At 37.5% G+C, this 26,131-nt stretch overlaps 1 protein-coding gene across 1 annotated transcript in view; it reads left to right on the top strand.

The window, feature by feature from the left end:
* Window positions 1-16,146, top strand: part of LOC126183444 (histidine decarboxylase) — a 385,906-nt gene extending 369,760 nt beyond the window's left edge. The window contains exon 16 of the mRNA XM_049925432.1: window positions 13,640-16,146. Within this exon, the coding sequence (XP_049781389.1) occupies window positions 13,640-13,698 (59 nt within the window). The 3' untranslated portion in view covers window positions 13,699-16,146. The remainder of the gene's footprint in view (window positions 1-13,639) is intronic.
* The last annotated feature ends 9,985 nt before the right edge of the window (window positions 16,147-26,131 follow it).

The following is a 26,131-nucleotide window of genomic DNA, read 5'->3' as shown; positions in this document are numbered from 1 at the left end:
AACCTGCCCTGCAGCACCATTGGGAATTAATCTGCAACCGATCAGAAGAAGACCGCTACACTCCACGTCTCGTGAATGAATGGAGCTTTCCGAGTCCTAACTCATCCAAGTGCACTAGATTTCTCAAGATGCGCCCATGTCGAGAAGTTTAGCACTCCTTATTGATGTATAGTAACAGATTTCAAAGTGTCATGATGTAATAGCAGACAGTTAAGAAGAACAAGAAACGAATGATTTTTATGCGCAATGGAGTTCCGAGAAAACGTCAACATCGAAACGAGGGGAATTTGGGAGGCAGTCAATTTTTTTCCATCGAGGCAGCATTATACTGTATGTCTATTGAGGTACCAGTGATACTACTACCGTAGTTGACGCTTTTCAGGAAGACAGAGAACCATTCACCTCTAAACTTACTTGCATCTGCGTTAAAGGATAACAGAGAGTGGACGGGGTGATAGATTGAGATGGAGCTGTAATGAGGTACGATTTAATGGTTGACTGACTGCATACTAGAGAAGAAGAAGTTGCTGCAGGTCCATTTTTCCACTGTTCTGTCCGCATGCAACAGCCATGTGACATAGTCTGCGTTCTACTTGTACACAGCCACTTGTTCTGTATGTGGTTTGAAGCACTGTCTACTTGCGATCGTTAACGGTAAACGTGCAGGTCATCAGAGGATTTCCATGTTATGTGTGATGAAACTTGACACACTCCTCTAAACGAACTTTGATTTATGCGATGTACTCCATCCCCCGTGTAGCATCTTGGGTGTAAAATCGAGACTTCAGCGTCATAACTAAGTTTGTGAGGCGCTGAAATCCCTGTGTGCACATTTGCCTGACAGATGTGCTGTTTACAGAGTTAGTGACGGAATGACTTGTAATTTTCACATGTCGGACACTGCTGCTATGAATTTATCTGTTTCCTTTTAGGAGGTATCCCCCGCTACTAACGATAATTTTACACTACTGGCCATTAAAATTGCTACACCACGAAGAGGATGCTGTGATATGCAAGTGATTAGCTTATCAGAGCATTTACACAAGGTTGGCGCCGGTGGCGACACCTACAACGTGCTGACATGAGGAAAGTTTCCAACCGATTTCTCATACACAAACAGCAGTTGACCGGCGTTGCCTGGTGAAACGTTGTTGTGATGCCTCGTGTAAGGAGGAGAAATGCGTACCATCACGTTTCCGACTTTCATAAAGGTCGGCTTGTAGCCTATCGCGATTGCGGTTTATCATATCGCGACACTGATGCCCGCGTTGGTCGAGATCCAATGACTGTTAGCAGAATATGGAATCGGTGGATTCAGGAGGGTAATACGGAACGCCGTGCTGGATCCCAACGGCCTCGTATCACTAACAGTCGGGATGACAGGCATCTTATCTGCATGGCTGTAACGGATCGTGCAACCATGCCTCGATCCCTGAGTCAACAGATGGGGACGCTTGCAAGACAACAACCATCTGCACGAACAGTTCGACGACGTTTGCAGCAGCATGGACTATCAGCTCGGAGACCATGACTGCGGTTACCCTTGACGCTGCATCGCAGACAGGAGCGCCTGCGATGGTGTACTCAGTGACGAACCTGGGTGCACGAATGGCAAAACGTCATTTTTTCGGATGAATCCAGGTTCTATTTACAGCATTATGATGGTCGCATCCGTGTTTGGCGACATCATGGTGAACGCACGTTGGAAGCGTGTATTCGTCATCGCCATATTGGCGTATCACCCGGCGTGATGGTATGGGGTGCCATTGGTTACATGTCTCGGTCACCTCTTGTTCACATTGACGGCACTTTGAACAGTGGACATTACATTTCAGATGTGTTACGACCCCTGGCTCTACCCGTCATTCGATCCCTGCGAAACCCTACATTTCAGCAGGATAATGCACGACCGCATGTTACAGGTCCTGTACGGGCCTTTCTGGATACAAAAAATGTCGACTGCTGCCCTGGCCAGCATATTCTCCAGATCTCTCACCAATTGAAAACGTCTGGTCAATGGTGGCCGAGCAACTGGCTCGTCACAATACGCCAGTCGCTACTCTTGATGAACTGTATATCGTGTTGAAGCTGCATGGGCAGCTGTACCTGTACACGCCATCCAAGCTCTGTTTGACTCAATGCCCAGGCGTATCAAGGTCGTTATTACGGCCAGGGGTGGTTGTTCTGGGTACTGAACTCTCAGGATCTATGCACCCAAATTGCGTGAAAATGTAATCACATGTCAGTTCTAGTATAATATATTTGTCCAATGAATACCCGTTTATCATCTGCTCTTCATCTAGGTGTAGCAATTTTAATGGCCAGCGGTGTATATAGGCCTGATGCAGGCATCGTATAATTTCTGAACCACGATCAGATGTGAACGGTTGATACTATACATCTCTGGAAGGCTATATTGTGCTCGTATCACGCAGAGCAAATGTTTTACGGAAGTTAGTGGAGCTTTTATAGTTCGTAATTTTTCTCTGTTGGATGGTGCAGAATTACGATGATAGCGTGTTGGGCTGATGGATTTGAATGGACGTGGATGTGCTACGGTCTGTAGTATCCGTATCTAGTTCGAAAACGTACCTCATTTCGAGCATTTCCACCGAATGGTCGAAACACGGTCCTGTGGCACTAACTCAGGTCGTTCTGTTTCTACTTTGGTTGCAGAAGGTGGAGGATATGTCTTTCTCTGACTTCTGCTCAGTTCCGACCTAATTTGGAACGATCACATGCGCTAAGCTGTAGAAATGGGAGCAGTTGCAAGATGCGGAGGGGCTGACTAGAATCACGTTGGAATTTTACTGTAGCAGACATATTCGAGAAAGGTGTCTTGTTTCGAGATATGAGAGTGCTAGAAATATGATTCACTTGTGGGGTGTGATCCAACGCATGTATGTGGTTGAATGGAAAGACTTGATTCCAAATAATGGTCATCATTTCTAGCAGATAGTGTAACACAAGAGATCTGAAAAGCTTGTGTACATTTTCTTACAACCTCAATCAGCACATCATCTACTATTACTGTTTGTATTCCTTCTCAATCAGTCATCGCCTATAACTCAGTGGATATATTGCAGAACCTCTTATATTGTATCGAGTCATAATATGTTACAAGTACTATAGAAATATCTAACTGGGGCATGTGAGTGAGCCGCAAATACCACTTCCATACCACATCCCTTAGTCGAATCACTTTCAAATTTCAGCGATTTTATAACGAGGCTGCATTGTGGGCTACGTGTAACTGGAGTGCTGGTTTGATAATATACACTCCAGCAATCACTGTCTCGGTATTTGTCCGGATAGAAAAACCACCTCATTCAGAGGTAATGTCATACCTCTATTTATAAAGCCAGTATAGCTTTTAACATGGATACTTGTGTGCACCTGTAGAACCATGACCGTTTGTGATAGTAACATACAGTAGTTGTTGGGATCGAGTTTTTTTAACATCTGGCCGATTACATCTCTCTTTCTAGGACACGGTGGTAGCACTCCCAAGAAAAACGTACGAGACATGTCCACCCATGGTTGATTTTCTTTCAGTATTATTTCGTATCGCCAGCTATCGGTTATTGACGAAGTGTTATATTTAGCCCAGATAGCACAGTAAGCCGGTTTCAAACTTGTTTCCAGATGTAAAGTTCAAGTATATAAGCTTGATCAAAGCTGGAATATTCAGGCCTGTTAGTTGGATTCAAGCTTGAAAAAAACATCAAAGTTGGCAGAGTTCAAGCTGTATTTCAAGCTTTACTTATCAAGTTTGGCTCCAGCTGTATCTACACACGTGGAATACAGCCTGGTATTTACAGCTTGTTTTAAGCTATATAATTATTAATCTGAATTTATTGAACCTAATTAATTAAATAAATATCAGAATGGAAATGGTGTGAAAAAAATTATCAAGACATGTATCTTTAAATTTTTTTTATTTTCAAAGTGTTTAAAATTGTTTTACTTTAAAATTTAATTATTCTGAAGCCCCTCCAGCCCCAGCACACAGACCAGAGAAGGATCAAATATCACTGACTTCTGCCGGTATAATGATCCTGTAATAGGTAAAAGAAAATGTTAGCCATACCTAAACATAAAAATGTAGAAAGTTGAAACTGATCAACCTAAATATAATTTATACCCCAGATTAGCAACATAACTTGAAACTCACTGATGTAGTAAGAATCATTAACTAGTATAAACGTCACTGAGTAAGCAGCTGCTTCTGGTGACTTCATTCCAAAGAGTTTTAAAGTAATTTGAAATAACTTTTTGTTTGAAATTTTGAAAGTAAAGATGACATTTGGGTAATTTTTCGATGACTTCATGAAGAAGCCACACATCACTATTTCTAACAGTTTCAGGGCCATTTAATCTGAATTATAAAGAAACAATTACTTGAAATCATATACACCTCATACTGTAAGCTTATAAGGAATCTACTGTTTAGAAAAATGTAGACTTTTATTCTACCCACAATTATTTTTTGGTGAGTAAAACTGAATCAAAATGAAATAAAATATGAAATCGAAATGAATTTAAGAAATTACCAGTTCTGTGGAACTGAAATGTAAAAGAACAAAAAAAGGCGAGTTTTTAAAAAGGTTAAATAACATTAAGTTTTAATTTATTGGTGCCACGTACTATAGAGCTAGTTTAAAATGACCTCTTTTTGCTGAACAACTTGTAATATGTATTCTTAGCTGGTAATCCATTTCACTTTCATCCAGGCTCAATTTTTCTACATAAAAGAATATGATATTTCTTTACGTTATGTAATAATATTTAACATTTGTAATATTAACGTACCACTAGAGAAAAATGCACCAACATACCTGTAATACACTATATATCCTCTTCAGACCCAGTGTAGCAGTAAGGCAGGAGACGCCACACACTTACCGAACTATTTTCCACTATAAAACAAACTTCACAACAGTCAACAATCATTAACGTGCGTCACAAAAGTAAAATGGCCGTAAACCTAGCAGTCAGTGCAAGGCTTATAAACGCTTGTGGCGCTTCCTGTGGACGTCTATGGAAGCTATGCTGCGCGCGCATCTGCTGTACAGGCTTCCAGGGAAATTACAGTTTATTTCAAGCTTGGGAAAATTGTTTTAATTCAAGCTAAATTTTTACTGCTTGATGTAAACTGTGTAACAGGTTGATTTTTCAATCTTGAATTTTCAACTGAACCTAAACTCAATATCCACCTTGAAATAAGCTGTGTAACAGGCTGATTTTTCAATCTTGAATTTTCAGCTGAACCTAAACTCAATATCCACCTTGAAATAAGCTTGAGTGCTGGCTGGGAGTAGTAGCGGGGTGCATGATATGTTCACATTTGGGCATCAGGCTTATAAAGTATGTGTTTGTGTTCCGACATGTGTAAAGGAAGTGACTATGTCCAGTCGTAAGGAAATTATGGATTTGGCGTGGAGTACTGTGATAGCGTTCAAGTCATAAGAATGTTACTGATATTTCTATTTCCAGAGCCGCAGTCGTCAACAGAGTGTATTTCCGATACTTCGTTCATTGTCGAATGTCATTCAACTGAGACTGCGATCATAACATTTAGTTGTAAGTACAGGGATAAAATAGATATGTGACCGATTTCGTAGGATAAACATTCTATATCTACGTGCTCGGCCTGCAGCGCCAGTGACCTGTGCAGGGGCGATTCATGTGTCCCATTAACAGTAGGAGCTGTCAGACTGGACATGCCTGATGGAGTGTAGGAATGTAGTTAAATTAACCGTGTTGTCCTCTAGACGACCAAATAGCGAACTAATATTTAGTATGTGTTGAATAGCTTTCGTGATTCCATGGAAATTTGAGAAGATTGAACATGGAGGTGCGTTTGTGCTGTATTGTTATTCCTGTCCATGTAATTTGTTCTGTTGACTGCTTCTGCACATTTTGTGCCTTTATTTAGTTGAGAGAAGATAGATTGTGGTGTGTGCATTTAGCATGTGAAAGACACATTTTCCGGTTCTCTAGATATGAGAAACACTTTAGTTGACCTTGTAATTAACGGGTATGATATGGAATCTACTACATTACTGACATCGGTATTTGAGAGTGGAAATATCAGTTTCCTCTATTTGTTTCGAGTTGCCGAGTAAACGTCTTCACGGACCTGACAAGTTTCTCATTAGTCAGTGGTTTACAGCACGCCCCACCTAGCTAAAGTTTCGAGTGTGTAGAGACCTAATTTCCGGTCTGTATCTTGGGAATTGCTGCCCAGTGCTTGATATCGAGAAGTACCGCGAAAATGGTCTAATATTACGGCGAACCAAGCGAAAAAATACTTGTGTTCTTGTAAGCCCTTAGTCTGGATATGTGTGTAGAAAAGCGAGCAAGCAAGGAAGCAGGTTCGGAGCAGAAAAAGTAACATGTTTGTCCTGAGGGGAAACGATCCCGAATTTGTAGAACAGTTCTGAGAGCGACTTCGGTCCGCTTTGGGTGCTCTGATCGCGCATTGGGGGTGGATGACTTGTGGTCGTTGGCTGTGGGAAAATATCTTGTGCTGAGAGGAGTATATATATGGTACTGTCCGTCTTCATGGTGTATGTATGAATGAGGTAAAAGGGATGATTTTGTTTGGCGCAGAATACGAATTGTATGGTTACTGCATCAACACAGTAGACGGTGATATATTGCTGGGTTGGAGATCGGTTTCGCGCACTAATATTCAAGGTCCTGTCCTCGTGGGAGAGCAGTGTAATTGAGTAGGAGTCTTTCTGTATTTGAAGTTATGTTGGGTACGCCATGATATATTGATGGGTCGCAGGTCAGTTTCATGTTCTGCTATTCAGGCTCTTGTCCTCAGTGGGAGAACAGTGTAAATGAGTAAGAGTCTTCCTGTATTTGACGATATGTATAGTAGTTTGTAAGATTTCATTTCCAGTGGAATATGGCCATCTCTGTAAAATAACCGCTGAAAGTCACGTCTGTAGAAGGAAAAAAGGCAGATGGTGCTTCGATATTGGCCACAATAGGAATTCGGCAGGTAAATTCGATAAGAGCCAACCATAATTCTCGATTCATTTACATCCTTTGTGCTGAAATATAAGAGCATCTACATAGCGGAGGGAACTTTTGTGTGTGTTGAAAGCAGGTAGGGAAACACGTGAATGGCAGGGTACCAGGTTAGGTCCGCGAGGAAGACTGAATTTGACTTTATTCTGCGCTATTTTCGTAAACAGGTTCCGTTAGGGCAAGAATTTCGATGCATAAAAGCTGAGACATGAAGAAAGCGAGCGTTAAATGTTTCTGGGACACTATACAATTCCCGATGCTTATTTTTACATAGTTATGTGACATCAGCATAACATTGAGAACCTTGTTAGATGCGCTTGCGAGAGTTTGTAGCTACGAGCGTGCACTTAACGGCGATGCGTCAGTTATGCTGGGCAGTTACGCATGGTTAGACACTTCTCTCATGTTGCACTAGGAACAATGCGCCCTGAGCTACTCTGTCATCAACGGTAAAGACACATACTGCCCCGAAGCGTCTCATGTATGAAACAGGCGTGAGCTTGCCTTGGAGTTCGTGATGTCACAATAACATCGACTGTATCCTCAAAAACAGAAACAACTTTCACCTGTGTCTGGAAGCGGCTCGCGTCTGTGACGGCGAGTGCACCCCTGGAGTTTCTGCACTCCTGCCCGGTCGCATCAGCAACGGTGCATAGGTGAACATGTATTTCAAGAGGAATTTCTCAGGTGTCAAGTATGAAAGGGATGTCGCTGTGACATGCTTGAGGGCAGCTGTGCATGGTTTGACAGCTGACGGGCGGGTCACTTCACTTGGGTTGATTGTAGCCTCCTGTGCGGTCTATTGGACAGAGGGTGCGGAGGGTGCTTGCTCACGTTGATTACGTGTCTGTTGCATAATTTTGTGAGCAGGTCTGTAGGCTGTGCTATGCGTTATTTGGACAGTTTACAAGTTGATTTCGTGTCTGCACATCAATGTACTGCACTATTTAGGAGGAGTCTGCATGTCTGTACTGAAATTATTTTGGTAAATTAGGAGTTGTTAGCATGTTTGGAGAGCATTATTTAGAAATAATTTACAGGTCTGCCGACTGTGTATTGTGACCCCAAGCACATCAAGGTGAGTGTTTTGAGTCAGTGTGATAAATATACTCCATCCCTAAATAAAATATTCCAAAATAAATAGAGTACAATCCTTCCTAACTCTCCCCAGCAGCCCAGCATAGGCTGATTCATTTTCACACCATTTTCCCCCTCCAGACGACTATCTTGGATTATGTCATGGGAGGGATGAAAGTATCATCTGGTGGTGGTACTGTATACTAGGTCTAGACCTCTTGACGAACATACTGTTTGCCGCCATCTTGGATAACGGTACTTGTGTCATGAGCTGACATCATGGCTGCCATCTTGGATTATGTCACAAAATGGGAGACAGCACCCTCTGGTGGTGGTACTGTGTACTAGGTCAGTTGAAGTGCAGATGTCGTGGTGAACACACTGGATGGTGGTGATGCTTCTAATTGTTTAAATAAGACTGGTGCATGATTTCGACAGTTGATGATTAGCGAGCATGTTTGCAGTCCTTTAGATGGATTATTATTTTGACAATTTAAGAGTTGTTTGCTCTCTGGACATAAATGTATCTCATTACTTACGAGTGGTTTGCATGTCTGCAGGCTGTGCAGTGCATTATTTTGACAATTTACAATTATCAAGTGTGTGTGTGTAGAGTATTATACAGGAGTTATTTCGGAGTAATTTGCAGGCCTGTATGCTGTGTGGCATGTCAGAGCGTGTGTTCTGTATCACTGTGATAAATATACTCCATCCGTAAATAAATTGTTCCAAATTAAAAAACGTACACTCCTTCCTCTCTCCAGCAGCCCAATGCAGGTTGAGCCCTTTTCCCACCAATCCCTAGGAAGAGGTGGCGGTCAGGTGACTTAGGTTAGTGGTGGTGAGCTTTGTTTCCCACGATTTTCTTAGTTTGGTAGAGAAACCCCAAGTGACCTTTCTCTGTTGCCAAAATTCAAACTTGGCGCCAGTTCCTAGGAGGAGGTGGTAGTTGGATGATTTAGGTTAGTGAAGGTAGCCCAAGTGACCTATCTTCTCACGATTTTTCTTAGGTTAGTAGAGATAACTGTGGTGTGATGCATTATCCTGTTGGAATTTGAACTTCCCGCCATTTTTCTGGAAGAGGGAAGGGGATTAGGCTAGTGGATGTACATCAATTGACCTATCTTCCCGCCAAAAGCCGCCATCTTGAATATCGTTACAGTCGCCATCTTGGATGACGTCATGCTGTGCTGCCATGTCTACACGACGCCATCTTGGATGACGTCATCGCCACCATCTTGTATACATCTGACAACCATGGAAATTGGGGCTGTATCCCCGTTTCCCCAATACAATCTTCGTGATACCTGAAGTTGGGCAGACATCTGTCATAGTGTTACTATTTAGGTGGCGGTAATCGCAGCTAAACCAATTCTTTTTTCTGAGCCGTCCATAGACTTTTTTTGGCATGATCACAATTCCTGCCCCTCAGGGACTAGTACTCCAATCTATAATCCTGTCAGCCAACTATTGATTTATAAATTCTGTCAAAATTGGTTGCAGGATCGTGGGATTCTGTACAGCCTCCAATACACTGGTGCTTTGTTTTCCTGTCAGAGTCCTGTATTGTGTTACTGGCATAGCAGGCAATGAAATTATAGCAACAGGTCCTCCATTTATCCTATCCATTCCCCTTAAATGCTACACGAAATGCAGTCCTAGTAGCATCCTGTGCCTCATCACAGTCAACATCCCCGTGTGGCAATCTTCCTCATTCGTAATCTCCAACATAGCCAGTAACATACCTTTTAATAACTTAACTTCTTCAGAGCCAAAATTATTCACATTGATGGGTACCATTTTGTTTCCGCTCCTGTCTTGTACACGTAAAGTATTACATTACACCAAACAACATGCCGCATCCAATATTTCACTACTCTCTAGCGGTTCTGTAACACACAACATATTAACTGGTAATTCAGGCTCCACATTCGCCCATAGTGATTTCCCAGTGCTCCTAACACAGAGTCACATCTGTCGAGCCTTAATATCATTGCTCGTGGTTCAACTGGACTGTTTTGTAGGTTAGACATTCCTTGCAGAAGATCGACATTGATAACAGTGTCCCCTATTCGAAATGTCTTCCCAATAAGTCATACTACATGTTGTCGAAGTTCAATTATGGCATGATGTTCATGCAGAAAGTCCAACCCTAGGATCATGCTGTATCCTTCATTTACGTGAGACATCACTTTATACATTGCTTAAATCTCAGATGGTCCATTATGGCCAGGGCAAATCAGCTGGTACATACTTTACAATTCAATGAACGTTACCAACAGCTGTACACTTAAAGATATTTTATTTTATTTTGAAAGCAACGAGTTCTGACAATTCATTTTGCCATCTACAGGCCCCATATGCTTTTTTCCAATCAATGAACTTTTCATATAGTGCCATATCGCGAGTCACAATCATTGTGCAGCTGATTCATACGAAAGCTTGACAGAAAATGCTTAAATCTGGTTGCTTTGAAGAAAAAACTCATTATCACTGACCTCAATGGTTGTATATCTCTATCCCCTACCCCACCCAAATTATAACGTGATGGATCCCAACACCTCCGTAATTCTCTTAAGGCCACTGACACATGCACCCTTGTCTCCAACAAAACTTTGTTTCTTACCGTCTGTCACACCCATTATGGCACATTCCATCTCTGCACTCGTTCTCACTGCATTTACTTTTACAGGGAATTCCTGTTGGAGTCCCTGGGGTTCCCTCCTTATTTTAACGGATCCTTTCTTCCCCCTGTACCACATCTATTACCACCCCTGTAACCTTGCTGTAGACCTCCTTCTCCTCCCCTTCTAGCATTCTCATTATATCACTGGCCACCTCTGTTAACTCCACCACTCCTTAATGGCTGGTAGCACTGCCCCTGTATGTGACCTGTTTGTCCCCAGATAAAATATATATATGTTTTTGATCCCTCAACCCTGTCACCCTGTCAATTTCCTCATATTCCAGAGCTAACCTAAGCCCAGTGTGGAGATCTTTAGGCGCCATCTTTAGGAGTCCAGAGCACTTGCTTATTACTTTTGTGCTCCATTGTGTCAACATTGCTATGAATTGTATATGTGGATCTACACAATAAATAATAATAAATAATAATTGTCTAGTATGCAAATACTAGAAAGACTGAGGAGAGTATGTTCAGTAAAAAGGAGGTTTTTAATAGATATCAAAGGCAAGAAAAGAAAGCATAGAATCAAAAAAGAGGAAATCAGAAAATGATTGTGAATCTTGGAACTTCAGGATGAGACAGTAACAATAAATATGAAATGTCGTGTACATATGATGAGACGGAGAGGAAACAGCACCTAAAAATAGTACCTCTTGAAAGGTTAACAGGAGAGAGAGAGTAAGAGAAAGGCCTAGGAAGAGATGGGCAGAGACATTAAGGAAGCCATAGAGAAGAAGGGAGAAATATCAGAAGCTGTAATTAAAGAAGAATAGGAATGGTTGAGAGACAGACATGAAGCAGGTCACTGGTTCACAGTCTGATTCAGGAAGATGGAAACAGATAGACCAATAGAGTAGAATATCATAGAATAGAATCTTTATTTTGACATGACATGTTATATACAATCTTTTGATTGAAATATTGGTGACTCATCAATGAATAATTCTATGCCTACTAAGTACTGGTATACCTAAAACAAGATACATTAAAATAACACATATGGATGCTCCCAGAAGCACATTACAACATAAAAAGGTAATTACATCTTAGATTTCTTCCTTTTTCTTAAAATTTCAACAGTGGTTTGAAATGATTCTTTTAAAGTATTTTTCATGTTTGTTTCTGTACTTTATAAATATGGACATACTTCAAAGACCATATACTTTCATAAAAGTAGTGTATGTGTTTACATCTAGATATTTAGATACATAGTTCACATGGTACATAGTTTATATGTATGGACACACATAAAAAGAACATATGCCTCCATTAAAAGAGAACATAAGCATACACATACAATGTAATGTAGCAAAAACAGGAAAACAAAACAGATGCAATATCTCCTACTTGTCTTCCTCATTTACAAAATCATCCACACTGTAGTAGCATTTGCTTTTTAAATATTTTTCAATGTTTGCACACGTGGATTCTAGCTTGCAGTCCTTCAACTTTGAACGGATTTTGTTGCTAAGCTTCAAAGCCATGTAATATAGAGTATTTTCGAATAATGTTAATCTGTGGCAAGGTAACATGTAATCTTGTTTTGGTCTTGTTTCATAAGTATGTGTAAATGAATTTCCCTCAATAAGATGTGGGTTTTTTAACTCAAAGAGAAGTGTTTTCATATATAAACATGGTAGGAATTGTCAGTAAGTCAAGGCTTGCAAATAAATGTTTGCATGATTGTCTATTGTTTGTTCCAGTCATAGCTCTGATAATTTTTTATGTAGCTTGAACACTCTGAGGAGGCTTCTTTTTTCAACTCCCCAAAAAATTATGCTGTATCTTACAACTGATATAAAATATGCATGATACACAATTCTCCTAACAGCTAAGTCAGATACTTTATTCAGAATCCTCACTGCATAACCAAAACTATTTAACTGCATCAATAAGCAATCCACATGATCAGTCCATGACAAGGTTTTGTTTATGGTCACTCCCAGTAATCTGACAGATTCTGCAATTAGCAGTTCTCTGCTAACTTAACTGTGTTACATATTCAAAAGTTTGTTTGGTCCTGGAGTGTACAATTTGAGTTTTTGTTAAGTTAAGTTTCATAGCATTATTATTTATCCAATTTTCTAGTTCTTGAAGAGTCTGTTTTGTTTCCTGTGCTAATAAAGAAGAAGAGTAAAACTGAATCCAAACTCAACTAAATCATTCAAAGGAGAGTGTTCTACTAAATCTGTTCTTAGAAGAGTCACTTTTCCTTTGATCTGCAAACAATAATGATAGTATATTTTGCATCATTCAACTCTTTGTTTTTCTGCAGAATAATCTTCAATAGTAATGTAGCTAATGTCAACAAAATATTTATAAGGCAAAAATTAGGAATATAAGTGACATGCAGTGGCCTCATTACAGATGTACATATTTTTATACTTACTTACTAGAACATTTACTCTTTCTTGTTATTCATAATACAATAATGTAAAGCAGGTGGTCAGAAGGCAGGATTTAGAAGACTATATTTTTAAAAAATAACAATGTTCTGTGAATTGATTTGACATTCTTGTCTAGTGTACAGTGTCGACTTATTTATTCTACATCACTCAAATCATTTATGCCTACCCATCATTCCTTTCACATTCATCAGTATCTTTTTATGTAGTTTCTTTCCACTATTTGTACTGTATCTTTACAATATAACAGATTTTACTTGGCTTCAATTTTTTTTTTCAAAAAAGCTAATATGATCTCCACATATCGATAGATATTTTCTTCATAACTGAATAACAAAAAAATGCACCAATGGCAGATATTTCTCTAAAATTCTCTCACCTTAGCTATACAAAGGCTATTTTCAATTCTGTTAATTTTTTTTTTCAGATGAAGTGAATGATATGCCCAAATTATGTGCAAAGTGTGGGCATATAATCAAGGAATGATGATGATATTCTGTGATGGGACATCTCAGCCTAGATTAAATACATAAAATTTCATAAGTCTATTTCAATAATGAATAAAAGTATATCACTTTTGTATCATACATACAGCCTTTATGAAGCTTTCTTTCTTGTGAGATATTTATTGAAACTACTATGTTAGAGCTAAGTGAAGTATTCAACTCGTATATTATCAGGAGGGAATGCCTATTGATTTTCTTCGTGCATAAGGCTTGTAAGTACTGGTAAACAGGTTTTTGTGACTTCCAATTAGTAACATATTCATCAGCAAGTTTTTCCAATTTTCTGTGATTACCAATGTCTGTAACCAGTATGTGTCTGTAACATCTTAACATTTAATTTAACATCATATTTTTAAGTGCTTATATAGTCAGGTAATGCATAAATAAGTGCACTAATATTGGGCCTAGAATTCAGGTTAACAATGTTTTATCATGCAAATCAGGAAATGAGATGTAAATATGAATCAAACATTAATAGAATAATAACACTGTTGCAATCAGTTAAAAATTTAGCAGTTTTGTTTCCACTGGAAGACTTTAATTTTTTATTATGAGAAGATAGGAATGGAATTCTTCAAAAAATGTAAGGAAAATGTAGACAATTGAAAGAATGACTACTGTTTTTATAACCTATATCAAAGTAGCTTCTCAATATGGAAACAAAATTATCACGCACAAAGGAAACTATGAATTCTCAGTTTCTGATAAGATACGAAGACTCCTTTGAATAAAAATTTAGTTGCCAAAACATTTTCCTTAACATAAAGCCAAATACTAACTATCTGACAGTATTTTATATAGAATTCATTATATTATGAGTACTTTATGGCATATTCTGATCTTGCTCCTATATGCTGTCAATGTTTTACTAGAGTGGATGATTTTACTATAATTATCAATGCAATAAGTAGTCATATTTGAATAAAATGTTAAGTTGTCATTGTGAAAACATCTTTTTAAGTAATAATTACTATAGATGAGTCCAATTCCAAGAAACTGCATCAATGTAATGTTGCTCATCAGCAAAAAAAGAAACATGTTTTATCATTGTAGTCACAAATATTTGGAGGGGAATAAGAACTTTTTGTGGATAAGAACAGCAGTTTACATATCAGACAGACATTAACAGCTAACTGTTATCAATCATCTGTTGATATGTGCTTCAGATTGCTAATAGTAATTATTGACAATGTTTTAGGTTATATAATTGTCCCTTAAATTAACCAGCCATCTCAAAATAAAAAAAAAATTCTAAAAATGGCAATAGTGGAATTTCTGGGTCTGCTTATGTGACAGGTATAGGATGAAGAGCATTATGAAAAGTTAGCACTGAATATGAGGTATATTCTAAATTTTGAAACATTATTTAAATGTATGTGTTTGTGAGAAAACTGCATCTGACTAGTCTTGTTGATCACATTTATTTACTTCTACTACCAATGAATTAAATAACTTTCATGTACCATTAAATACTAAAACTGAAATCACTTAATGTTATATGACAAATGACGTCATGATATTTAATGTCTCAGATTCAAAAATCAGAAGTTATAGTAAGATATTCATTGTTATGTAACTTGGCCTATAGATTTTGATGTGGGTTGTCCTGGATATGGGCTCTCGTGCACAAAAACCTGATGCCAAGACAAAATTCAATTTAATTACAGTAGTGTTATTATCAAAAGAAATAAAAAAAGAAAAGATGTAGAGAACTGAATTAGTTATTTTGGAATAAATCTAGTTCATATACAGTTGTACCATATGTAATATGCTGTTAGTATTTAACTGAAATTGTTCTTGAAAGCACATTCAATGGTACAAATAAGGTAATAGTTTAGGTTAAATATTTCATGTTACAAGCCCAAAATTAGGCCAACATGTTTCCCTTCTCTGTTACCTTTAAATAATAAAAAACTGTTAACATATTAATCCTAGTAGCAGTTGGTACCTATATGTGTCATGCATCATAGTAATTCCTTGAAATATAAGGAGCAGAGTATACTTCACATTTTCAAGATATCAGTAAAATTCCAGACATTGCAAAACTGATATAAATCCTAATTTTTAAAGGTCGTAACAGATGTAAATTTTTCAAGACTAAATATCTCTTGAATTTGCTTGTGTATGACCAACAGAAAGATTCATCTTAATTCACATCTATAGATATTACTATTGTTTACAATATTGTTCATAATAAGATGCTATAATTAGTCACCAAAATTGTTAATGAAAGAAAAGTTCCTTGCTACAAATAAAATTACATATTTATTCTACAGATAGGATATTCATAATTGTATTTACTTGCAACATAAAATATCTACAGAATTCAACAAATTTCATATTATTTGCTGTGACATCCATAGCAGATTATAAACTCTTATCTGTAATCACTCCTGTATTAATAAAATATGTGTTTGAAATGTTGAATCATATTTTTATTTCTGTCACTGGATATGTTACAAAAAATGCAATTAAAGAAGCAAAAGGCCTTCATCTTCACAAAATCAAAGTTTTTAATTTACTATGAAACATTTTCACTCATTTGTTGTGTGCTGCAAATCTCAGCTCTCATCAAGTTTCAACCAATCTTGCAGCTGTAAAGTTGGTTGTGTGGCTATTCTGAAATGCTGAAATCCATTTCTTTCTGTTTCATTCAAGACTTAAGAATGTTTGAAGTATTTTTGGAACAGATTACTGATTCTGCAGAGACAAATCAGCTCAGTAAAGAGTATTTGACACATAGGCTTTATTATATTGTGCTGTGTCATTTAACTCTTGTTTATGACACCATAAGTTGACCTGTAATGGTTATGTTGGTGTTCCAAACAGGTAGGTACACCTTGCGTGATATGTATAGCAACCCATCCCAGCTTTGCATGGGTAGCACTAAATACGTATGGCCAAAATACTCATTTGACATATCATTAATTTTTTTATGGGCCACTGCATACAGTTATGATTAAACTTTGGAGAATATTGTTACATTACTAAACATTAACTCAAAATTCGAGTACAACTTAAGCAATTTAAGCAGCACATTTCAGAAAAGTTGTCAGGAGGCATGACTTGATCAGAAAACTTCATCATTCTTCAGCCAATTTACACAAATAATCTATAAATAATATACACAAACCTTTCTTGTGAAACATTGTATCTATCAGATAGAAACAAACATATAAATAAATTATGTATCAAAATCCCTACTGTAGTTTCTGAGATTAGCCTTCAACACAGAGTGAAAAAACTGGTGGTGTGTTTTAATTTATAATATATAATAGACTTTTCCCCATGCCTTCCCCAGAATATGCATTTGACACATATATTGAATGCTTCTCCTCCTTCCCATCACTGTATCTATCTCTTCCTCCCTTTACGAGTCCACCTCATGTTCCTACTTCTATCTCCCCCTCACCACTACCTCTGTCTCTTCATCTCCTCCTCACCCTCTCTTTGTCCATTTCCTTCACCCCCTCTCTCTTTCCATCTCTGCCTCTACTTCTTCCTTTTCCACTTGCCCACGACCCCTCTGCACCTTCCAGTCCCCAGCCATGCCCATCAGGTTACACTGCAAAGCATATTCATTTGGTGGACCAATATGGTATTCACACAACATGCCTGTTGTGGAGGATGGCCTATATGCCAGGAACTATAAAAAAACACATTTTTGCCAATATATTCACTCCTATTGGAGCTAGGACATTATAAACCCCACAGTGGTAATACTTGGGAGCCCTACTGCTTCTGTGGTAAATTTGTTGAAGTTGATTTATGGTTTTGGGGGGAGATCCCAGACATACACAGAAACATCCATACACTCTGCTTTATATACAAGGTGTATGGGTAAAAATTGATATTTTTATATTTGATACCTTAATATGTAGATCCATCAGCGTGTTTCTTCTTTGCATCATGCAGTCTTTGTACAAACACATCACAAACTTTATGACCTGATGTTTTGTGCATGTCTGTAACTGCACCACTAAGTGGACTACATCTGTCAGTGAGCACATTTAAACAACTGACCTGCTGCCAAGTGTAAAATAAGCATTAATGGCTTGCTCTTGCCACATATACTTGGAGGTACTAACCAACCTAAGCTCATAACACTCCCAATAACTATAATTATCAGCCTGCAAATGTAGTAAATACTGACGGTATGTTCAGTACACTGCCCTCAGTCACCAACAGAAATATCTGCACTAATACTGGTTACACTCTGTATTTAACAGACAGATAACTGATATATATATATATATATATATATATATATATATATATATATATATATATATATATATAAAAAGAAAGATGATGAGACTTACCGAACAAAAGCGCTGGCAGGTCGATAGACACACAAACAAACACAAACATACACACAAAATTCTAGCTTTCGCAACCAACGGTTGCCTCGTCAGGAAAGAGGGAAGGAGAAGGAAAGACAAAAGGATATGGGTTTTAAGGGAGAGGGTAAGGAGTCATTCCAATCCCGGGAGCGGAAAGACTTACCTTAGGGGGAAAAAAGGACAGGTATACACTCGCACACACACACACACACATATCCATCCACACATACACAGACACAAGCAGACATTTGTAAAGGCCTTTACAAATGTCTGCTTGTGTCTGTGTATGTGTGGATGGATATGTGTGTGTGTGTGTGCGAGTGTCCTTTCCTAACAGTTTGGCAGTTTCTCATCTAATGCTATTACTGTGCACAGAGCATGTAGTTTGATGGAGATAAGCAGAGGGACAATCTATGTTAAACTTTAACAAAGCAGGTGAATTGCCCTGGCAGTTTCTGCTCGTGGTGATCTAAGGTTATCTCATTTTCCCCACACATTCACTCATTCATAATTACACGAACACATTCACACAGCAGATTTATGAGGGCCCAGGATTCTTCATGCTGGAGAATATAGAATGTTAATATTGTAACACATAAAACATTTGGGGTTACAGTACACTGCAACACTATAGAATATTGGGTTGCCCCAATATATGAGAATGGGGATTTCAGTATCTTTGATTTGATTTGATTTTTTATTGGTCCAGTTTTATCATACAGCACAAATTGTACAATTGATATTGAACAGGTCAAAGATAAGTAACAATAATATATAGTATTAGCAAAATAGTATGCAAATTAAAAATAGGTACCTATTACAATTAATTTTGTTATGTATTCAGAAATTCTCTGACAGAATAGAAACAGTGCTTTAATAGAAATGCCTTTAGTTTAGCTTTAAATATTGGATGAGTAGCATTTTTTTTATTTCCTCTGGAATCTTATTGTGTAGTATTACACCAATGTTAATTATGCTCCTTTGATAGGTGGTCGTTCTGTGATATTTTTGATGTATATTTGATTTCCCTCTGGTACCATAGTTGTGTACATTTTTGTTCTGTAGCAGTTTGCCTGTTTTCAGGAGGTAGTCCCTAGTGAACAAGATAGTTTCATAAATGAATAAACTTGGAACATTTAGAACACCAAGCTCAGTAAAATGGGATTTACAAGATTCCATCTTTTTAAGGCCACAAATTATTCTTAGAGCTCTTTTTTGCATTCTAAAAACCTTTATACTGTGAGTTGAGTATCCCCAGAAAATGATCCCATATCGGACTAGTGAGTGGAACTGTGCACAGTATGCCTGCAGTACTGTTGTTTTGCTAGTTGTAGCCTTTAAAATTCTTAGGCCATAGCACACAGATGATAGTTTTCTAGACAATTTATTTATATGTGTGTCCCACTTTAAGTCTTGCTGAACCCATAGACTTACATTTTCTAGGGGATCATTTTTAATTGTGCTTGAATAGACATTTGATTAGTTGGAGGAATTAAATGAAAATTGACACACACAGTTTTTTCAGTATTTATAATGAGTTTGTTTTTTGTGAACCACTCAGAAAGTCTTTTCATAGAACTTTCTGCTGTGGACTGCAAAGTTTCTGTACTGGATCCAGTGAGCAATATGCTGGTATCATTGGCAAACAGGATAGTTTTTGTGGAACTCATATATTTGACTAAGTCGTCCACATAAATCAAGAAGAGTAGTGGACCTAAGATTGAGCACTTTGGTACACCATATTTTATTGGTAATTTGCTAGAAAGAAAGGAGTTGTTTCTTCTTTTATTCATTTTGTTGAATTCTTACTGAAGTGATACTTTCTGCCTGCAGTTTTTTAGGTATGAACACAACCAGCTATGTGCTACACCTCTTACTCCTTGTCTTTCTAATTTTTTGAGCAGAATGTTATGGTCCAGGTCATCAAAGGGTTTTTATAGATCTAGAAAAATACCTGCAGCTAATTTATGTTGATCAAGGGATTTTAAAATGCAGTCTAAGAATTCTAAAATTGCTGTCTGTGTAGATTTAGACTTTCTAAAACCATTTTGCTGTACTGTAAGAGGTGTGTATTTATTTATGAAACTGTCATAGAAGAGTTTTTCCAGAATTTTTGAGAAGGAACTTAACTGTGACATGGGTCAGTTGTTTGATATTTTTTTCAGAAGAACCTTTTTTTAGCAGTGATGAAACTTTTTCTATTTTAAAAATATCTGGAAATATACCAGTTTTTAAAGAGAGGTTGAAAATTTTTGCCAACGGGTTTGCTATGTGGTGAGCACATTCTTTTAATATGAAATCAGGCACTTCATCAAGACCACTTGACATTTTATTGCTTAATTTTGCATATACTTGCATTGGGATTTGTTTCATAAACATACATAGAAGCAGTCGAGATCATTGACTTGCTGGAGAAACTTGAATGAGGTCTTCAGCTAGTGAAGTGAAGTGTCTAGCAATTACACTAAAGTCATACCATACATAAAAATGAGGGATTACAATACATTACACAACTACAAAATAATGAGTCATTACAGTGTTTTAGATACCTCAGCTCTCTAACCTTCTTGACGAGTTGCTGTGAGCATGACATAATATCAACATCCATGAGGATTGCTCATCATATAAATATAAGGGCCACTCATCATTTAAATGCCATGTCCACCCAACAGATCACAAGAAGAGCATGTCTACCTTTGCAAGAGATTGTATCAGGAACTGGATACAACATCTAAGCAATTGTTCATATCCCACTTGGAGGTGGCTTCTTTACTCTCATCTGATTCTTGGGAGTGGGTTGACACTGTCTCTTGGGCTCTGATAGACTGATCTTAATGTAGTGCTACAGCCAAAAAAGTCACCATGTTAGAACATCTGGCAACAAGAGAACAACATCTGCAAGAAGAGCAATGACAAACAATGATCAGTGTCATTAGGAAAAAGGTCAATGATGCAAAGAAATCAGTTCTTAAAAAGGGAGTCAATTTTACACCAACACTGACTGATACACCTGTTGCAGATTTCATCAGTAGTGTAGAACAAGTAATTTCCATCCTCCACACTGACAATACAGAAGAAATACATTGGGAAATGGGCCACATATTCACAAGAGCTATTCCACTGACAACAAACACTCCAGAAGTGGAGGGAGCTGTTATTCAAAAACTACAGAATGAATAGTCTTTTTACCTGATGACAAGGGAACTGGCATTGTAATACTTCCACTGTCAGAGTACAATTATAAAATGTATAAATTCAGCCAAATGAGGTGGCCCAGTGATTAGCACACTGGACTCACATTCTTGAGGTTGGGAGTTAAAATGTGCATCCAGCTACCCATATTTTGGTTTTCTATAATTTTCCTAGTTCACTCCAGGCAGCTGCTGGGATGGCTTCTTTGAAGGGGCATACCTGATTTCCTCTCCCATCTTTGAAACAATCTGAGCTTTTGCTCCATCTCTTATAACCTCATTGACAACAGGACATTAAACTCTATTCTTCCTTCCTTCCTTTGTCTCTTCCTCTGAAGATGCAGCATACAGGAATCTGAAAGGCATCTTGACCAACAGAGTAAAAAGGAAGACCATAGAGCTTCTACACCAGCCCCTGTCAAAGGATATAATCAAGATCTTCAACCATGGGCCACTGCATTGCCAAAGCTCTACAGCTCACAAAAAATTCACCAACAAGACATTCTTCTACGGCCTATTTGTAAGCAACATAGATGTACCTGCATAGCAGCTGGCCAAACATCTAACATCAGTATGAAGACTCTATGTCAGTAAACTTAAGTTCAACATCAGGAACTCTTTACATTTTGTTCAATGGCTGCAAGAATTATGTCTTTGTAACCAAGACCTTCTGTTGAGTTTTGATGTGATCTCCCTCTTCATCAGGGTGCCACTTTCTGATTTCCTCAAGCTGGTCAGGAGGAATTCAGCCCACAATGACTAACTTCTCCAAATTTGTTCACACGTCTTACATTTTCTCTTTTCAGTGGTGACTATTATGAAATTGATGGCATTGCCATAGGGTGTCATCTGTCACCAGTTATGGCAAACTCATTCTTGAAGAATTTCAAAAAGGAAAGTCAGGAAACAGATGCACTAAAGATTATGTGCTTTTTTTTTTTTTTTTTTTTTTTTTTTTTTTAGATATGTTGATGACACATTTGTGTAGTGATCACGTGGGAATTAAAAGCTTTCAGCATTTTTACCAATATCTGAACTCTCTGCAACCAAGCATCAAATTAACTATTGAAATGGAAGAGAATGGCAGACTCTGTTTTAGATATTCTGGTCAAGCAGGAAGTGGACAGGACTATGGAACACAGCATGTACAGGAAAGCCACCCACACTGATTTGTAACTCCAGGCTTCTAGATACCATCATCCTTCACAGTGTGGAGTTTGCTACATACACTGGTTCACTGTGTTCATGCAATATTGGTCACAGAAATACTACCATGGCAGCTCAACCAACTTAAGAATGTATTAATGAAGAATGGATATGGCAGTAGACAAAACTGAGCTCGTTTTAGGCAGAACATACAAGTCCAACAAATAGAATATGAAAATGGCACATTTGCCATTGTATCAAACAGAACTGAGAGAATCTTAGTTCAGCATTTATTTATTTATTTATTTATTTAGTCCTTCAAAGGTTACGTATTTACAAGATAAAATACAGTTTGTATTGCAATCCTAAGGACTAGATATTGAAGTAGTTTAGCAAAGATTTATACATACAACAAACATTACAGGCAACATACAAAGTAGAATATTAATAATGCATCTTTGTTGTTTGGCTTTTATATATTCTGTCATACTGTAAAAGCAATCCAATTACTTTTCAAATTTACTGATCTTCAACATGTTCCATAAACCAAACAACTGTAAAGATTCATAGTCCATTCAGAATAGTAAAATCTGATGTGACCATATTTCAAAATATTATATAGTTTCTGAAATCACAGTAAGTTCTTACACTAGTCTTATACAGCCCATACCACCCCCAAACTTGCCAGTCTGCAAAGTTCAGCACTTATGTAAACATCTCAACATTAGGTTGAGTAAGAGTTCATGACCAGCACCCATGCAACACTATGTAGGAAGTAAATGATAATAAGGTCTGCAGGAGTAAGTTATACTGGTAACATTTACAAACCTGCATTTGGATCGGACTTCTTAATTCTTGTGCAAAAAGGTGTGCAGTATACTGCTGCATCTATTTTCAATATGCTACCACTCGAATTCAAAAATCTTAGCAGTAATCCATGTGCTTTCAAATTGAAACTGAAGGAGTTCCTTCAAATATTAAGCTTATTCTTATTATATTGTTGATTGTGTTTAGTTAAACTTATGGACTGACTTTTTTGGGTTCATAAACATTTATTTTTATCTGTTATTACTTTTATGTTGTAATTTCATGTACTGACACGTTCCATGACCTTGGAGATTTGCTCCTCAATTTGATCCTATGGAACTTCATGAGTAAATAAAAAATAAATGTATCAGATCTTTACATCCACAAAAATATGTGTTCAAATAACTACCAGTTCATGTCAAGATATGTACAGTGTATTTTTCAACAGTTTATTCATACATATTTGAGTTCAATGAAAACTATTTTGTGTGTAATATGATTTTCATTTTTCTACTACCGGTACTTTTCATTTTGCCACTCTTATGTTTGATGAGTAGTACGTCACTGCATTATAACTAGGTTATCCTATTACAGACATGTAAATGGATGAAAGGGCATGAGTCTCTTTACCTGCATAAATTCTGAATAGTAAACCATGAACTGGACATTACTACATTTCTAGTGCTAATAAAAGTGGGAAAAACACGTAAATTCGACATTTGTATAGTGTACATTACTTCCAACATTTTTCTAAAGCCTATTTTCAACAATGTTCAGCAATCAAGATATGATACTTCAAGAACAGAGCATCTGAGGGTAATATAGATAGAGGACCAATGCATGTAACATTGGGATTTCTCTGTGTATCAGGATTGCTGATGTTTACCTCAAACAAAATATTAAGTACATAAATTTACTTTTTCAAGGTGTTAATCAAAATGTTATGATTACTCCTCATTAAACTATACCATAGGTCAGGATTCAGTCCACTTTTTATACTGGACATGTGGGAAGCACAAAGGAAAGAAATTAATGAACCAGACAAAAATATAACTCCACATAAATATAGCATTACAACATTTTGAATCTTATTTTCCTCTGGCAGATGAATACAAAAGAGAGAATGAAAAGTTAAACTGAATTTTTGAGAACTGGAATTAAAGTCTTTTGTGCACATGTGAGAGAATAATTAGTAATATAGATGTTGACAAATCATCAAATGCTATTTTAAAATGAGACATTTATTCAAGACCACCGAAGTACAACAGTATTGAAAATACATCAAAGCCACAAAAGCACAGAGAACACCATTGTCTTCTGGCTTGATCAGATCATCATTTACAAAACTGGAGATTTTGTCATACTCTAAAATAGTTCTCATTACAATTCTCCAATTCCCCTAATTTTCTTCACCAGTGAGTTTTTCAATTTGCTGTCTTTCATCAGCCATTGTCTTGTCTTTTGCACTTCTATTAACATTGAGTTGTCATTGAAATTGGGTACAACTATATTTGCAGTATTGTCATACTTTTGTACAATACTCAGGTTTGTAGGGAATGCAAGTGTGATAGTGGCCTGATACTAAACTGAATGGGTGTCTAAGGAAAGTCAAGGTTATGGCCAACAATGTCTGCCCCCACAACAATGGATTGCTGTATCCTGCACCAAGCACAGTGTAACCATTTCACCTATATGTGTGCCATTTGAGGACAAGTAACTAGCTCCCTGTAAGTATGATTGTTACTCCTGGTGTCAAGATGTGAGGAGCCATCAGGTATGACTTCAGGTCACTGCTGACAGTGACTGAGGGAATTCTGATGACACAAAGGTATGTCACAGACTTCCTGCACTCTCATGTGTTCCCCTCATGCAGCAGTATTGTGGTGCCATTTTTCTACAGGACAATTCTTGTGCTCTTGTAACACATGTCTTTATGAACTATGAATACAATGACCTTTCATCAGTAACATTACCAGATGCCAAGTTTGTTTTGTTTGCCGATGATACAAACATTGCAATAAATAGCAAATCAAGTGTAGTCTTAGAAAGATCAGCCAATAAAATATTTGTGGACATTAGTCACTGGTTCCTAGCCAATTCTTTGTCACTAAACTTTGAAAAAACACACTACATGCAGTTCAGAACCTGTAAGGGGTGTCCCAAGAGTATATGTCTAACATACGATGACAAGAAGATAGAAGAAGTGGACAGTGTTAAATTCTTGGGATTACAGCTTGATAATAAATTGAACTGGGAGGAGCACACCACAGAACTGCTGAAGCGTCTTAACAAATCTCTGTTTGCAATGCGAATTTTGTCAGACATAGGGGATATAAAAATGAAAAAGCTGGCATATTATGCTTACTTTCATTCCATAATGTCATATGGGATTATTTTTTGGGGTAATTCATCAAGCCAAGCTAAAGTTTTCCGGGCACAAAAACGTGCAGTAAGAATTATGTGTGGTGTGAACTCAAGAACATCCTGCAGAAGCCTGTTTAGGGAACTAGGGATACTAACTACTGCTTCCCAATATATTTATTCTTTAATGAAATTTGTCATTAAAATATATCACTTTTTCAAACCAACAGCGCAATTCATGGAATCAATACTAGAAATAAGAATAATCTTCACAAGGATTTAAAGTCACTCAGTCTTGTACAAAAAGGTGTGCATTATTCAGGAACACACATTTTCAATAACTTGCCAGCAGCCATAAAAAGCTTAACAACCAATGAAATTGAGTTTAAGAGAAGCCTAAAGGATTTATTGGTGGCCAATTCCTTCTACTCCATTGATGAATTTCTTAGTAAAACCAACTGATTTGTATATAAGTACAACATAACTTCTGCAAAATTTCAGTGCAGTAATGTGTTCATTGAAAATTTCTGTGTGTGTGTGTGTGTGTGTGTGTGTGTGTGTGTGT

This window comes from Schistocerca cancellata, chromosome 4, assembly GCF_023864275.1.
Source record: "Schistocerca cancellata isolate TAMUIC-IGC-003103 chromosome 4, iqSchCanc2.1, whole genome shotgun sequence".
Taxonomy (NCBI): Eukaryota; Metazoa; Arthropoda; class Insecta; order Orthoptera; family Acrididae; genus Schistocerca; species Schistocerca cancellata.
The sequence above is the reverse complement of the archived record's forward strand: the minus strand, read 5'-3'. Positions and strand labels throughout refer to the sequence as shown.